Source organism: Diplotaxodon limnothrissa, linkage group LG10 (genome assembly GCF_057381915.1).
Source record: "Diplotaxodon limnothrissa isolate DT_005_m linkage group LG10, D_limnothrissa_male_GT1.1, whole genome shotgun sequence".
NCBI classification, from domain to species: domain Eukaryota; kingdom Metazoa; phylum Chordata; class Actinopteri; order Cichliformes; family Cichlidae; genus Diplotaxodon; species Diplotaxodon limnothrissa.
In genome coordinates this window covers 13,234,400-13,248,716 of record NC_140605.1, presented here as the reverse complement: position 1 = coordinate 13,248,716, position 14,317 = coordinate 13,234,400, and the positions used below count along the sequence as shown (strand labels likewise).

Here is a 14,317-nt window from a genome sequence, read left to right as displayed (position 1 = left end):
ATTCCACCCGTCATGGGGCGAGGTTAGAGGTTATGGAAATCAGTAAGTTGTCTCTTTTTAGAAAGAATTAATTCAATTTGTCTATTTCTGTGTGTGTTAGATGTTGTTACAGCAGCCTATCAACAATGACTTTAGTCAGGCCCAGCAGCAGCCTCAGCAGCAACAGCAGGGCCCCGGAAGGCCTGCCCAGCAGAGTCAGTCTGGGGTCATCAGACAGCTGTCGGGCCACCCTAAACCAGTCTGCGGGGCTCACAGCTCATCCCCACACTCGCTCCTGAGAGAAAACAGCTCACCTTCAACACAGGTACATCGCTGTGCAAGAGAGAAATCCAAACTTGAAACCAGAAACACATCCAGCTGGAAGCTATCCTCTCAAGTAGTTTTATTGAAACCTCGTTTGAGTTGACGGTTGCTCTAAAGTGTCTCTGTTTCTGTAGGTCCAGCCGAGGATTTCCCAGAGTGGGCAGGCTCAGTCAGTGAGTTTGCCAGTGCAGACAAACACGAGTCTGACGATGCCCTTCTACAGCAACCCCATGATGTTCTCTCAGACCAACACGAGGCCTCAGCAAGATGCAAACCAAAGACACCCAGACAACCAGTTCAGCCAAGATGGACAACTACGGTAAGAGCCCTGAGAAACACTCATAGTACTCAGAACTCCAGGTGTTAATGTCAGTATGGCAGGTGATGATGAAACGGTATATTTTAGGAATAACATTCACTTTATGTTTACCTCTTCATGTTATCCAACCTCTAACCCTGATATGTTTCTTTTCCTGCAGAATGCTTCTCAACCAACCAATGCAGACTCTGGTTCCCACCAGCGTTTCCTCGCAGCCTTCCCAGTGCAACATGGGCATCTCCCCATCGATGTGAGTCCTCTCACCGTGCAGACGTCTCTATGTTATGTTATGTTGTGTCTAACCTCTTCATCGTGCGCCACGTACAGATACACCTTGGAGCAGCAGATCCTCGCCCCCTCGTTCCCCATGCAACAGGTCAACTGCAATGCCGTCCTCGTGCCCTCGCCGGTCTTCACGTCTCCGATAATGATCCCACACAACAGCTTCATCACGCACCAGTCGCAGTCAGCCTACCACTCGCAGCCTCAGACCTCTCAGCACTCCCTGCAGCTCCAGCAACCACAGCAGTTCTTTCAGGTACGCTGCAGCAACATGAGTCAGCATGTCGTCCTGAGCATCTTACACAGATTTTTAGACTAAAAGGCAGTTTGGCAAGGATTGCTGCATAATGCTGTTTAATATAAATAACCAAGGCTTTCTATTTATTTATGATCTTTTTGGGTATTAGACTGTATCTGAATACTGAGTTACCACAGCAACAAGCTACGGTGCATTTCCCACAGGTTTTAAAGCCTCAGCTTTGTGCCAAAGCTGTGCTGTGACTTTAGAGTGATTCTTACTGTTTTTAAGATTATAATGAATAATTTTTTTGTGTTAAGAAATGTTCATTAAAATCAACAAATGTTTACAATGAGGGCATATATCTTTAAAAACAAGCAAACAAACAAAAAAACCCACCACACAAACCATGAGGGATGGTGTTGTATTTCCAGAGTGATGCATGTGATGTTTGTGTCTATGTCAGCAAGTATGAACATGTGAGTAACGGTTCACAATTAGCTCGTTGAGGTGATGTAGGTCATCACCACTCTCTCTCTAAAGAAGGCATCCATATAAGAAGCAGCCAGCAGCAATGTGACTTCCTGGGATGATGCAAAGTCAGTCATTCAGCGAATTCAGGCAGCAACAGGTGAAATAACTGCAGGCAGTACCGAGCGAGTGGATCCCGCTTAACATTTCTCAACTTCAAGCTGTGTGACTGAGTTAACTACCAGTGAGAGCCCAGGATGACATGTGATGGGGTGCCAAATACATTAGAGGGTTACTAAGGCAATCGGGACCTAGAATGTACAGTAGCAACCGACTGTCAGTGACAAAGTGATGCCTGAAGAGCAAATTGCTCCCAGTGTGGACACCCCTTAAGTTTGAAATGACCACATTAGGCATTCTTAACCATAGCTGCTGACCTCTTACTCCCAAAAGATGTCACAGGTAGTCACACTGATGACCATCAGGGGTGTGCCTCTCCACTGTTCTTCCAATATCTCACAGTCAGCTCACAATCAGCTCCTTGGTCCAGGGTCAACTGGGCAGTGAAACCTATCCTCACAACTTGGCTTAACAAAGAGTCCACTATCTACCGAAACCCATTTTATATAATCCTCTACCTACTGCAGAGCAAGTCTTGATATTCAGAGACAGCCCTCATGTGTACACTGTTTGCACTGCACATCAGTCGAACATTAGATTCTATAAATAAAACTTGATAAAAAGTATTCTGTCTGCTTATTGTACTATATTCATATTCCTTGTTGTGTCTGCAGATGACTCAAGGACTCGTACACGGTGGATCTACTCCAGCATTCTTACACACCACTAATGTGCCACAGCAAAGCACCGTGGGATACATTCAACAGCCACTAGCGCAGCAGCAACAGGCGCCACAGCAACAGAGGCAATACCAACATTCCCAAAACCAGACTGGCAGCGTTTCAGAATATCGAAACATGCTGACTCGGTAGCGTTGTGGACTTGACCGTTGTGCTGAGATCTGCCTCTGTGAGGAGGCCGTGAAGGTGGAAGCACTTTGTGTCATGTGGGAGTCAAACTGGATGACAAGTTGGTTAAAAGTGTGGAAAACTGCTTGTTGTGATCTTTAGATGTGAAGCTGCTCTTTCCAGATGAAGCCGGCCTTTTATGTCACTGGCGAGAAACCACAAGCAGAGATTGCACTGACCCGACGTTGAACATCGGGGACCCGAAGAAGTGTGAGGCGCTGGGCCTTCATCTGCAGGCTACGTCGCACTCAGTGGGTCCATCAGTGAAACTGCTGGGACGAGTGGTTTATCAAAGCTCTTAAAAAGAAACTTTTTACATGTTTACACGTGGAAAATTTTTGTCTAACAAAGTTTCCTTTAAGTGTCTGTTCACACTTAGGTACCACCTCCTACTCAAAAGTAGAGTATTTATTTTTGCCCAATAGTTGTTTATTTCATTAACTAATGGTGAGATTCTCAACACCCCTCCCACTGGCGACATAACTCAAGTGAAAATGACAAATCTCACAATGGGATTTGTGTGCATGAGAACTCTACATTTCAGTTGGCTCCCATATTGTCCCCAAAACAAGGTATGTTCATGGTAGGTCACATGACAGGGGCTTTACGGTGAAACATGCAGTGGTAAGATGACCATCATATCAAAAATCAGGGTTGGTAAATACTAAGATGTCACACATGCTATAGGACCACGCTCAGAGAGTAATTCTCCAGTTTTTTAGTAAAGGTCTATCTAGATTTTTAAAGCCTCAATCTGGGACTAAAGAAGGGGCGTTGCAGCTATTGCACCACTTCCTCAAAACGAATGACAACAGCAGATATTTGAAGTTACAAATTTTCGGTGCTTTTGATGAGCAGTGCGGGATGAGTCCTCTTTTGATAACCAACCTACCGAGTGAGTGGGGGGGGGGGTGGCTTAAATAATGTGCCTTCAGCCGTGGTACATCCATGGCGCAGTTTGATGGTTGTGTCTGATTACGGCTTTAAAAATCCAGCTCAGGTCTATTTGGAATACAAAGTTATATTTTCATAAGGTTATAGATTATTATTTTGCTGCATCAGAGTTAAATACAAAAGCCTAGATTTGTATTGGATATATGACAAATATATATTGGAAGATTAAGGTCCCCGGCTGTAAGGATAGTGTCTCATTCACAAGTTATCCATTTCCTGAAATCCTAATGAAATCATTTCATTTTTATTTATTACACTTATAACTGAAACACTACACGGGAATTTTTTTTTTTTTTTAAACACATAAGTTTGAATTGAGTTTTGTCTGTTTGTGTTTGTGCTTTAGACATTGAAAGGTCAACACTGGTCCTTGTGTCTTGCCCTATGACAGTTTCACACAGTTCTCCATTCATCTGTATGGACCAGCTGTGGTTTTACAATACAAAGCAATGCAGTGTAAGTTGAGTGTAAGCTTGGTGATTTGAATACAAGGTGGCAAAGTTTTGGGATTTTCACCAGATGACGGTCTGGTCTTAGGAAGCGCACGTTCCATGGTTATTACACAATTATTATCGGTTACATAATAAACTTCAATTTTCAATGTAAATATTGGTTTAAAAAAAAGAAAAAATGGTTCACTTTTAACAATAAATATAAAAAAACATGCAGGTGAGATTCTCTAGTCTGCTGTGACAAGGCTATTGCCATTATTAACCATCACTTGTTATATCACGGTATAACACGACAACGCTGTACCTGCACAGCTGTTTAAATATCTTCGAAACAGGGAAAATTAATTTAAGACATTTTCATTCCATTTTTGTCTCTTTGAACGTCTATGAAGGAAAACAAAGTACGCTCCAACCGTGACCACGTGACCCAATTTATTAGCATCTGAAAAATGCAGACATGGAAGTACAGCAGCCTCTATTGCATTAAAAAAAAAGCCACCAATTTCACTTTACTGTATTCATGCATGAGAAACTGTCTACAGATCTGGAAAGCAGTCCTGGCACCATTGCAGGATGTTCCAATCTTTTTTATGCAGCCCTACGTCTAACCTTTTATATTATCGTGCTTTTGCAGCGACGTGTCCAACTGCAGTCCTGTGTCCATCAATTCAAATCTAAAGCTAAATGTAAACATGCCCTTCGGCTGAAGCTGCAAATCCGCATGGTGTGTTGTCAGATTGTGACACGATGACTTCACAATGAGGAGAATGGAGTGCGTCAGTGTAGACAGATTAACGGTAGAACCACATTGCAAAAGTAAACTCCATAAAGAACATTAATTCATCTCTTATCTTGTTAATGACAATCTCACACAAACTGCTGTGCGTTCCCAGTACAGCTCTGCGTTTCCTGAAATTCTCACTGTGCTACACTTTATTTAAAGCAGCCCGTGCGGCTCGATACGACAGCTTGGTCTCCACACCTCGAAGCTGAAGCTACTGTACTGGTGCTGTTCACGTTGGATAACAAGAAGCATCCGTCAGAATACTTTGAGCATGTCCATTCAGTGCCGTTTTACACTTTTCTATGTGCAATGTCAAACTGAAGAGAAGAATGTTAATTTATAGTTTTAAATGTTTCAGAACAGATGTATATAGAGGTGTATAATAAGCCGCTGTACCATGTAATTTATATGGAAATATTTTTTTAATGAAAATGCCCTAACATTCCCTTAACCGTTTATATCAGCAGTATCTTTAAAGGGTGTCCACTATACACCACGACTGCAGTGATCACACTTTATAGTCTGTCTGCATGGGAATGTGGTGCAGAGTGGTAGCTCCTCACAAGCAGGAGGTAAAACACGAGAGCCTAACCTAACAAAGAATCTCTGTAGTATCATGCATTTACAATAACGAAGAGATTAAATAAAGAAGATGAATCCTTATTGTGGGGTGCAGAAAAAGCTCTCCAACTGTGCAGACTTCACAAGTAATTCAGCCAAAAAAAAAAAAGGGGGGAAAGTGCAATTTTCCAGGATTATCAAAATACTTCTGATGGGTAAAATCAAGTTTCATTCTCCATTTATTCATGTCTATGCTTCTACAAGTGTGGCAAAGAAACAGTAAAGGTGTTACTCAGCAGTACAGAGGTGCCATAGACAACTATAGCTGTTTTCTTTCATTATTCAATAGTTATCAATACCATACTTTCAGACGGTGGTAGTAAAATCTCTCCTTGAGTTGATTTTACAGAATCCAGGAAATATTTCGATCCATGTCTTTATACAAAATTGTTGTCTTGTTTGCCTTGCAGAGGTAGTTGAGGGAACTGCTGTTCATTGAAACGCCACTGTGCTCAATCGCGATGGTTTTGCTCTGGATGTGAGACGATGTTTTGTGTTTTTTTTTTTCCTTTTCCTTGTACGTGTGTATTGCTTTGTTGAAGTTGTAAATAATCCATCCACTCAGTCAGTACTGTTGTTCCTTTTAGTCAAGTTTTAATACTTTCCCCAACAGTAGTTACCTTTTCTTTTGATGTCTGCACCTTTCACAATGCTCTTCTTCCTCCTGGATGTTGCCATTGAGTGTCACTGTTTTTGAAGGTATGTGAATTTAATCACATTTAACTTGTATTTTCCTTTTTTTTTTTCTGATCTGTAAAATAATGACTGACACCCTCAGTGTGAGAGTGGGCAGTCAGGTCAATGTTTTCTGTGTGAGATTTGCCAGGACATGAACAAAATAAACCTGGTATTCAGCCATTTCTGCAGTTTCAGTGCAGAAACTAACATTGAATATATTGTATAATAGAATGTAAAAAAGCAAAAACAAAAAGCACGACTTTAGGCTACATAGTTGTTTATTTTATATGTCTAATAGATTACATATGTATGTTACATGATTTTAAAATTAAAGTAATTTTGTAACAGATGAAGTGTCTTATTAGAGGAGGTGAGGCTTATTTTGCGTTCGAGTTGGTGTTGCACAGTCACTTGTATGGCTCATTTTCTTTCTGTATTTACCATCAAAATAAGCTTTAAAAGATACTGTTAACATTGTTTTAAAAGAAATTTAAAAATTAAGTTTACATTCGAAAATATCTTGATATTAATAATGATACTGAAATATTTATAAAAAATAAATCAACCTGAATATTGTGAAATATTTCAAAATAAATATTTTTAAACATATGCATGTTATTCTGAGTTTTACTTAGAATGTTATCCATCAGGAGGGATATTTCTCATCAGCTTTGAGTTCTTGGTGCAAAAAAAAAAAAAGGGCACATTTTCATTTTCACACCACAAAGTTGTTCCCTGTGGAAACATTTTAATGGTAAAAATATACACTTCAAGTAATTAAAAAAAAAATGTTATAAATTATTTAACATTCAATGTACATATAACAGGGAATCTCTTTCTATTGCTTCTATTTTAAATAACTATTAAGTTACATGATTAATGCTGATATTTACATGCTGCGTTTGCTCTCGTGTACCTTCTAGTCAAGAGAAACCTCCGTCAACCTGTACACCTTGCTGATCATGACTTCCACCTTATCTCCACCCAGGTGACAAAGGTCAAGGATGCACACGACATGTGTGTCTTCAAGCTCACTGGCAGTTGCCAAGATTTCCTCTGCAGGAAAAAAAAACAAAAAACACACATTTTAAATATTAAGTGTAAAAGATGCATGTGTTGGCAAATGCTTCCTGAATGGACGTTGTCTCCCCCACAGTGACTACCTGGCCTGGGAAGAGTCTCTTCACTGTTGTTGGCAGTGTTGCTGAGAGGACAGAGGAAACCAGATGAAAGGCAGGACAGCATCGTGTTGCCATGTGGATCCTGAGGAAGGCCCACAGCCTGTGGCTCGCTGGAGCTAACAACAGGAATATACATAGCATCAACAGCTATCTGCTTATTAATGCCTGCCAGGGAGATAAAAACAGAAAAAAAAGTTAAGTGGGAATTAATTTCCAAATGTATGTTTTTTTTTTACTCCTACTACCACCAGGTAAGCTTTGCATGATTCATAGTCCAAAGAAATTCTGATTTCTTTAATATTGGCCCCTTCTTCAGTCCCTCAGTTGAGCCACAGTATAAACCATGATTTCTTTCCTCTCCCTTTAGGTAAACCTTCCTCTCATTGCCTTCCCTTGTCAAACAAAGGGTTGGGCTGCAGGTGGGATCATCTGATATCCTCGTGTCGGTGTTGTTCCCACATCATCATAATAAATGTTGTTCCAGGTTCAACATTGCGAGTGACCAATCACATTGTTGTGACGTCATACTTTTGCGACTTCGGAAAAAAAACGCCTTAAAAAAAATCTACTTCACTTGCGAGAAACCGCCTCTGTCTGCCGATCCAGCAATTTCCATTCTTTGCATTTCAGGATAATGTTCTTTAATAAACAATAAGCATTATACATATTGTCCTTGCAACACTGGAATTTCATAAATGAATGAATGGCTTGGCTTGCAAAAGTATGACGTCACAACAATGTGATTGGTCACTCGCAATGTTGACCCTGGAACAACATTTATTATGATGATGTGGGAACAACACCGACACGAGGATATCAGATCATCCGGATAAGGCTCCTGTGCTCACAGAGCTCACACAGTCTGAGCTGTGTCTCTGAGATATATTACATGTATCTCTTTCTTTAAATATAGCTAAAAGAGGCAAAAACTGTTTGAAAATGAGTCTGAGGCCTGAGCTTTTGGCTTAGAGACACTATTTTGCACATATGCTGACCTGACTGTTAATTGTTAAGAAAAAGTCTAGCAGGTCTACCTTATTGGTTTATATATCACCATTTTTCTAATATTAAAAAAGCGCTGCTCATCATTAAGGATTTTTGTTTTCACACCATTTCTAGACGTTGGTTTTCATCCATAACTGAAGGAAGACCTAGCTAACAGCGTAGGCGGGGTTACACAATGCTGTGATTCTAAAAGCGATGTTTAACTGAACAACTAAAGGAGACCAGAAGGCACAGGAGCAATGTTAAAAGAAGCAGATCAAGCCTAATAATACAAGATCATATAAATTCTGGTCTTTTCTAAAGGTGGCTCAGACCTCTGACTGTGTGATTGTGTTTCCACTGACAGTGAGTTTCCAGCTCACAATGACTCACTGATGACGCATATGTAATATAATAAAAATCTGTTTGCTTTGGCTATTCAGGACTAAATGAATAAGACCGAAGATTTTTGTCTGGTTGAGACTCTTAATAAGAAAGAAAGTAAGAAAATTTAAGAAAGAAAAAGTGTTTGCTGACATAAAAAAAAAAAGAGTATTATGCAGGAAATAAGACAATATTCCACTGAGGCTGAAGTGGCAGGAACAGCAAAAAGTATGTTTTTAAGTTTTGGGTGTCACCACTGGGTTACTTCACCTAATATTGTTACGTGGTAGAATCCTGGACAAAGCACAGGAGAGAGAGCGTCAGCAGTCCGCAGTGGTGTCCACCGTGTTGGCTGAAGGTTACTCCACTGCAGCAGGACGTTCTTCTCATCAAGCGTGAACCTCCGACAGATGCTGTCCTGCCACAGACCGCCTTTACACAAATGCTCGGACACTTCTTGTTGTTGCCTCACCCAGCTGCTGCTTTCCCATGATAAATCGTTAGAGTCTGGTGAGAGACAAACGTATCAGCATGGCAATATATCAGGAAGCAGAGTTTTTAAGGTGCAGCAATTCACCTGGATTTGGATTTTCAGCTTGCAGACTGAGTCCCACTTGTTGAACTTCCTCAAATGCAAAGTTGCTCTCTTCTTCCGCCTGCTCTTCACCCTCGTTTGTATTTTTACGTCCAGCGTTCCTGCAGAAGACAAATGAGCTCAGACTGGTTGATACATAAATGTTGTGTTACCTGCTGAGTTGTTGTTACCTTTTAGCTGGAATGTTACCGCAATTCAAGGAGGATTGTGTGGTTTTACTGGAAAACATGTTACATCAAATGTAATGAATGGGTTAAAATTAAATAATGACTCGGCATCAAGCTCAAAAATCTGAAAGTCAGGAGTCAATCCTACCTTATTTGAATTCTTCTTTTCCTTCTGCTCTCAGAGCTGCTGTCAGTACAGTGAGACGTTAAACTCTCCACAAAAGTCTGCTTTGTTGTTGAGGAATGACTGGGGTACGTCACAGTTTGATCACACACATCAGTGGAAGCACTGGGCACCTGCAGAAAACCAGCTGACTTGTTTTATATTGTTAATGGCAACTGCTTTTGGGAAGACGATTTAAAATAAGGTCGTTCACCTCTTTGTCTTTTAGTCCCTGTGGCTCTGGAGTTTCCATGTACTGCACTGCTGCGATCTGACCTTGGATTGCGAGTTTCTTGTGTTCTCTGTACTGCAGGGTTTCTAACTCTCTCTTCAAATCAGCTGCAGCAACCAGAGGAACTTGAGCTGAAGGGAAAGAATAAAGTCAGAACCTATGCTGACAACGAAACTAAATCATTTTTGCTGCAGGACAAAGATGTAAACACGAGTAAGGCGATATATTTTATGAAATAAAGCTGTAACACATGATCTGAAAAACAATGTAAGCTAACATGCAACTACACACACCATCAGCCATTGACTGTGTAAACATCGCTGGGGGGCGAGGGTAGCGGTAATAGCCACCAACAGCTGTTTTCTGGAGGACAACATTGTCCTTCAGAGTCTTGGTCCACTGGATGAAGCTTTTCACTCTGGGGTCATTCACGTACGGCTGACCTTTATGGTAACCTGTTGTTTAGACACATCATTTACAGTTCACTTACACAATCAATTTGCCACATTATCAGGTACTTATTGTTCCAGCTTGTTCTAACCTGTGATGAACGTCTCAGTCTCACAGCTGCTCGTGAGGTACGGCAACGAGCCTTCCACATGACAAACCCTCATCTGAGTGCAAACCAGGTAGGTCACTATGGAATAGAGGATATATTTAAAAAAAACTGGCATGCTTACAGTGTGGCAGCAGACTTGACACAGCTGACTTACTCGGACAAATATGACTGAAGATTTCTGCTTGAGAAGTGGAAAAAAGCTCCAGAATAAAAGGATGGTCAGATGTTCCATCCACTGCATGTACCCAGCGATACGTCCAGTACTTTTCTGGACCTAAAAAGGTGAACATCACCGACCAAAATAAATTCTTTCAATTATCAAAAACCACTTCCACGCAACAGACAAGATAAGAACATCTCTTACCTTTCCCTTTACCCTTCACTCTTTCAACACGGCCAACAAATGTCACCAAACCAATTATATCACATGCTGAATTGTTGGCCAGCTTCTCCAACTCTGACCTGTGAGCATCAAAAACATCATGCAGCAGCTGTTTAGGCGAAACTCAAAACAACGTCTTCATTTTGTAGAAACACAAACACGTGGGACAAACAGCAAATAGAGTCCTGCACGCCGTCTAAACACACTGTAATAAATCTAATTTCCCAAACACTGTAATAACTGATTTATTTGCAATGTTTCTACACTTGACTTCATCAAGCAAACTCTAGACTGGAATGTTCAAAATATATTGATGTTTGTAAGTTAGAAATGATGTGGTAGTTTGCAGTAATGCATAAACCAATACTTGCAGCACTGAATCCATGCCTTATGTGCAGATAACAGAGAGATACATGTAAGGCAGTAGACTAACTAATACGGTTCTAATTCATTACCGAGCAGTGAACTGGTAGGAAATGTCAGGCAGTCCCCACTGAGGAAGTATGCTCTTTGGTGAGACCACGGTGATGACTGAAGCTGGGTTGCGAGGGTTCAGGCAGATTTCTTGGAAAAAAACACATGCAGACGACAGTTTACAGGTCTTTACAAAAACCATGTAAACACTAAATGGTGAATAAATACCAAAACAAACCCTAACCCCTAACCCAACAGAAAATTTATCAATTATATATGAAAATACAGATTCTAAGATAGTGTATTGATAATATATGGTGATTTTTTTCACAGAAAACAGTGCTACTATATTTTTAAAAATTACTGATTATCATCAGTAGTTACGTACATACCGACAGAGTTAAAGGTCTTCATTCTATGGTGGTCCATTTGGGGGCGTGACCGGTTTGAATAACTCTGTTTCAGAGTGTAATTTTGAAGGTACAACACTGTGCCAACATTCAGTCGCTGGTAAAACTCGGGACAAAGTTCATTCCAAAGCACAAGGGACATTGTGCCACTCTGGTCAGCAACTTCAAAGTATGCCTGAAATATGATGACATATGAGTTGAAAACATTTAAACTATGCTCTGTCACAACATGAACGTATATTACAAAAAACTGAGATCTTGTTCACATCACACCTGGTATGGGTAATCAATCTTGAGGCCAAACTTTCCATAATACCTTAACCTGGATTTGTGTATGATTTTCACCAGGAGAGGGAGGGGCTTCCACGTGTTTTTGAAGGATGAGTCCAGGCTAGAAAGAAGTGTAACCTTGGACACTGTTGGAATCAAGACATTACAGAAAACCCATTGTCGTTAATTTTACTAAAGTAATAGTAACTAAAACTTTTGTTTACTATAATTTTATAGAAATATATATATATGTTTCTGTATGTTTACTTTGTCTGTGTGCAAGTGTTTTACGTGAGTACATTTTAATTTTGTTAATGCAATCTACATCTGTTTTTAAGTATCTGTGTTGCTGCCCTGTTGGTCAAGTCTCCCGTTTAAAAGAGATCTTTGATCTCAATGGGACTGCATCATCAAGCATCCGATTAGTAGATGACCTGCTCTACCTCCTGAGCTCAACTCCAAAATCTAATACCTTAGGTTATTTCCCCATGTTAAGCCTTTTCCTGTGATGGTCATTTATAATCTTTTATTTTTTCTGAGGTCTAAGAGATAAATCAAAACCAACCTATCAATCAATAGAGGACATTATTTTTGGTCATGGTCATACACCACATCCTGCCTTTAAGCCACTTAATTGCCTCCTTATTTATGAGGCAATTAAGTGGCTGCAAATAGCAAAGTTCACTGCAGTGTTATAAATTATAGGTGACAGAATAATGATATAAACAACACAATGTGAGAGTGAGGGAGGGGTTGAGATAGCAGTATCTCACCGTCCAGCACAGTATCAGCTGAAGGGGATCCTGATATCCAGATGTCGCCCTCTGGGTCGTCGTTGTTCCAAAGTGACAGGTAATGTTTGCGGCTCACCTGAAGGGGGACATCACTTTGCAAGACCACGCTCCTCTCCATTCCCTGCTTGACCAGAATGGGCAGTGAACTGACAGTGTTTACACGAGCCAGCACAGCAGATCTTTTTGCAGCACATCTGAGCTGTTCAATGCAGATGTAGCCATGTCCCAGCCTCCTTTCGTTGTAAACAAAGGAGCACTGCGTGATGCTGATTTCAGACCCGGTCTTTAGGCTGTTGCTGTGCACCAGATGATTCAAACTGGGGTGAAGGAAGCATTTAGCTCGCCAGACTCCATCTGTGACTGTCACATCGTAGCTGTAGCTGTCGAGCTGCTGCCCTTTCGTTTGCTCGGACAGGTATCTCTGAAGTGCGATGACAGCGACAGGAGCTGCCTCCTCAGTTTTCAGTTTCAAGCTCTGTGTAGATGATAACCGCTCCAAAGTCCTCTGGAGGAAAGACGCTTGAGTGACACCACTCACCACTGAAGAAGAAGACGAGTTATCCTCCATCACAAATGTGTAATTAAAGCAGTTAGTTGGTCGGGTAGTTAGCCGTTTTCTGTCACTCTGTCATGTTAGCTTGTTGGCTAAAGTTGTCTTGCTAGTCTTAGCAATAACTAAACTAAACTAAATGCGTTTAACATGAAAAAAAAAACTATCCGAGTTCGCCCAACAGTAGGCTTATCTTACAAGCAATGCGTCATACACAACTTATTGCATTTTCAGGAGGCTTCTTCACCTGTGAAGTTGCAGTTAACGTTAGCTAACATTACAAACATCGCGGCTTGATGGCGTCACTATTAGCCTCGAAAACCAAAACATGTACAAATACAAAGAAACACACTTAATACACAAACGCAGTTTATATGTGTAACCCTGCCATGTCAAATTATTTAATATAACTTCGAAAAGAACTGCCTACTGTACTAAAGGGAAATTCCTGCTTTCAAAATCCGCGCTTTACCTAACAAGGACCATTTGATATGACGTCACCAGAGCGCCTTGCGTAATTTTGTAGTTTTTAAAAATACAATCATGATTCCAAACGTTTTCCCTTTTAACTTACACGGAGTATTATATTTTACTGACAGGAACATGCACTTTACACATTAGAGACCAGACACGTGTTTTATATGTCCTCACCCAATAAAATGAAACATACATTCCCCCAAAATTAATTTCATATCACAGTATATAACAGAGAACACCTTGTATAAAAACTTGCTTCCTCCAGTGAAAATTAAATTAAATTAAAAAAAAAATTAAATAGCATTTTTTGTTGTTGTTCATAGGTTAAAATTCAGGGATTATCCCAAAATGTCCATTTAGTAACTCAAATCTTAGAGGAAATAACTTGAAATTATTAAGTCAGAATTTTTAAATAATAACCCAAAATTTTGACAGTTTTTTTCCCAACAACAGACAGCAGCTTCCATAAACACCACTAAAGGAGCCTTCCTATTCAGTTTCATTGGATTTCTTTTAGATATCATAGCAGACTAAAACTTCCTGATATATAAGTTCATCAAATCCCTGGATGAAATTTGCTCTACAGACAAGACAAGATAAAAAAGACCTGTCTGCATTTTCCAGC

The 14,317-nt window shown here is 40.3% G+C and overlaps 2 protein-coding genes across 6 annotated transcripts in view; one reads left to right on the top strand and one right to left on the bottom strand.

Annotated features, from left to right (window-relative positions):
* The window catches only part of npas2 (neuronal PAS domain protein 2), a 45,116-nt gene extending 38,477 nt beyond the window's left edge, over positions 1-6,639 (top strand). For 3 of the 4 annotated variants that reach the window (XM_085364405.1, XM_085364407.1, XM_085364406.1), the window contains exons 18-22: positions 101-304; positions 438-622; positions 783-872; positions 950-1,160; positions 2,408-6,639. In XM_085364405.1, the coding sequence (XP_085220531.1) occupies positions 101-304; positions 438-622; positions 783-872; positions 950-1,160; positions 2,408-2,605 (888 nt within the window). In that variant the 3' untranslated portion in view covers positions 2,606-6,639. Of the gene's footprint in view, positions 1-100; positions 305-437; positions 623-782; positions 873-949; positions 1,378-2,407 lie in introns of those variants that run through there. The other variant, XM_085364408.1, reaches the window with a different exon arrangement.
* Positions 6,640-6,986: 347 nt separating this feature from the next.
* radx (RPA1 related single stranded DNA binding protein) lies at positions 6,987-13,355 on the bottom strand. Of its 2 annotated transcripts, none has more exons than XM_085364409.1 (15): positions 12,645-13,355; positions 11,875-12,017; positions 11,584-11,776; positions 11,233-11,341; positions 10,760-10,857; positions 10,550-10,669; positions 10,378-10,473; positions 10,124-10,291; positions 9,819-9,967; positions 9,590-9,738; positions 9,445-9,492; positions 9,257-9,375; positions 8,950-9,186; positions 7,294-7,476; positions 6,987-7,186 (listed from the first exon to the last, which is right to left on the bottom strand). In XM_085364409.1, exons 1-15 carry the CDS (start codon positions 13,231-13,233, stop codon positions 7,050-7,052), a joined length of 2,538 nt encoding a protein of 845 aa, XP_085220535.1. In that variant the 5' UTR covers positions 13,234-13,355; the 3' UTR covers positions 6,987-7,049. The 2 variants fall into 2 exon arrangements, with proteins under 2 accessions (XP_085220535.1, XP_085220536.1); XM_085364410.1 differs by having other exon boundaries at positions 10,130-10,291.
* Positions 13,356-14,317: the final 962 nt, after the last annotated feature.

Bases quoted from the DNA above. Each gene is read 5' to 3' on its own strand.
- radx (XM_085364409.1), bottom strand. From the start codon at position 13,233: ATGGAGGATAACTCGTCTTCTTCTTCAGTGGTGAGTGGTGTCACTCAA. The intron at 10,474-10,549 runs GTAAGTCAGCTG...TCTATTCCATAG, and splicing joins CTTCAGTCATATTTGTCCGA to TGACCTACCTGGTTTGCACT. The intron at 9,187-9,256 runs GTGAATTGCTGC...GTCTCTCACCAG, and splicing joins AGCTGAAAATCCAAATCCAG to ACTCTAACGATTTATCATGG.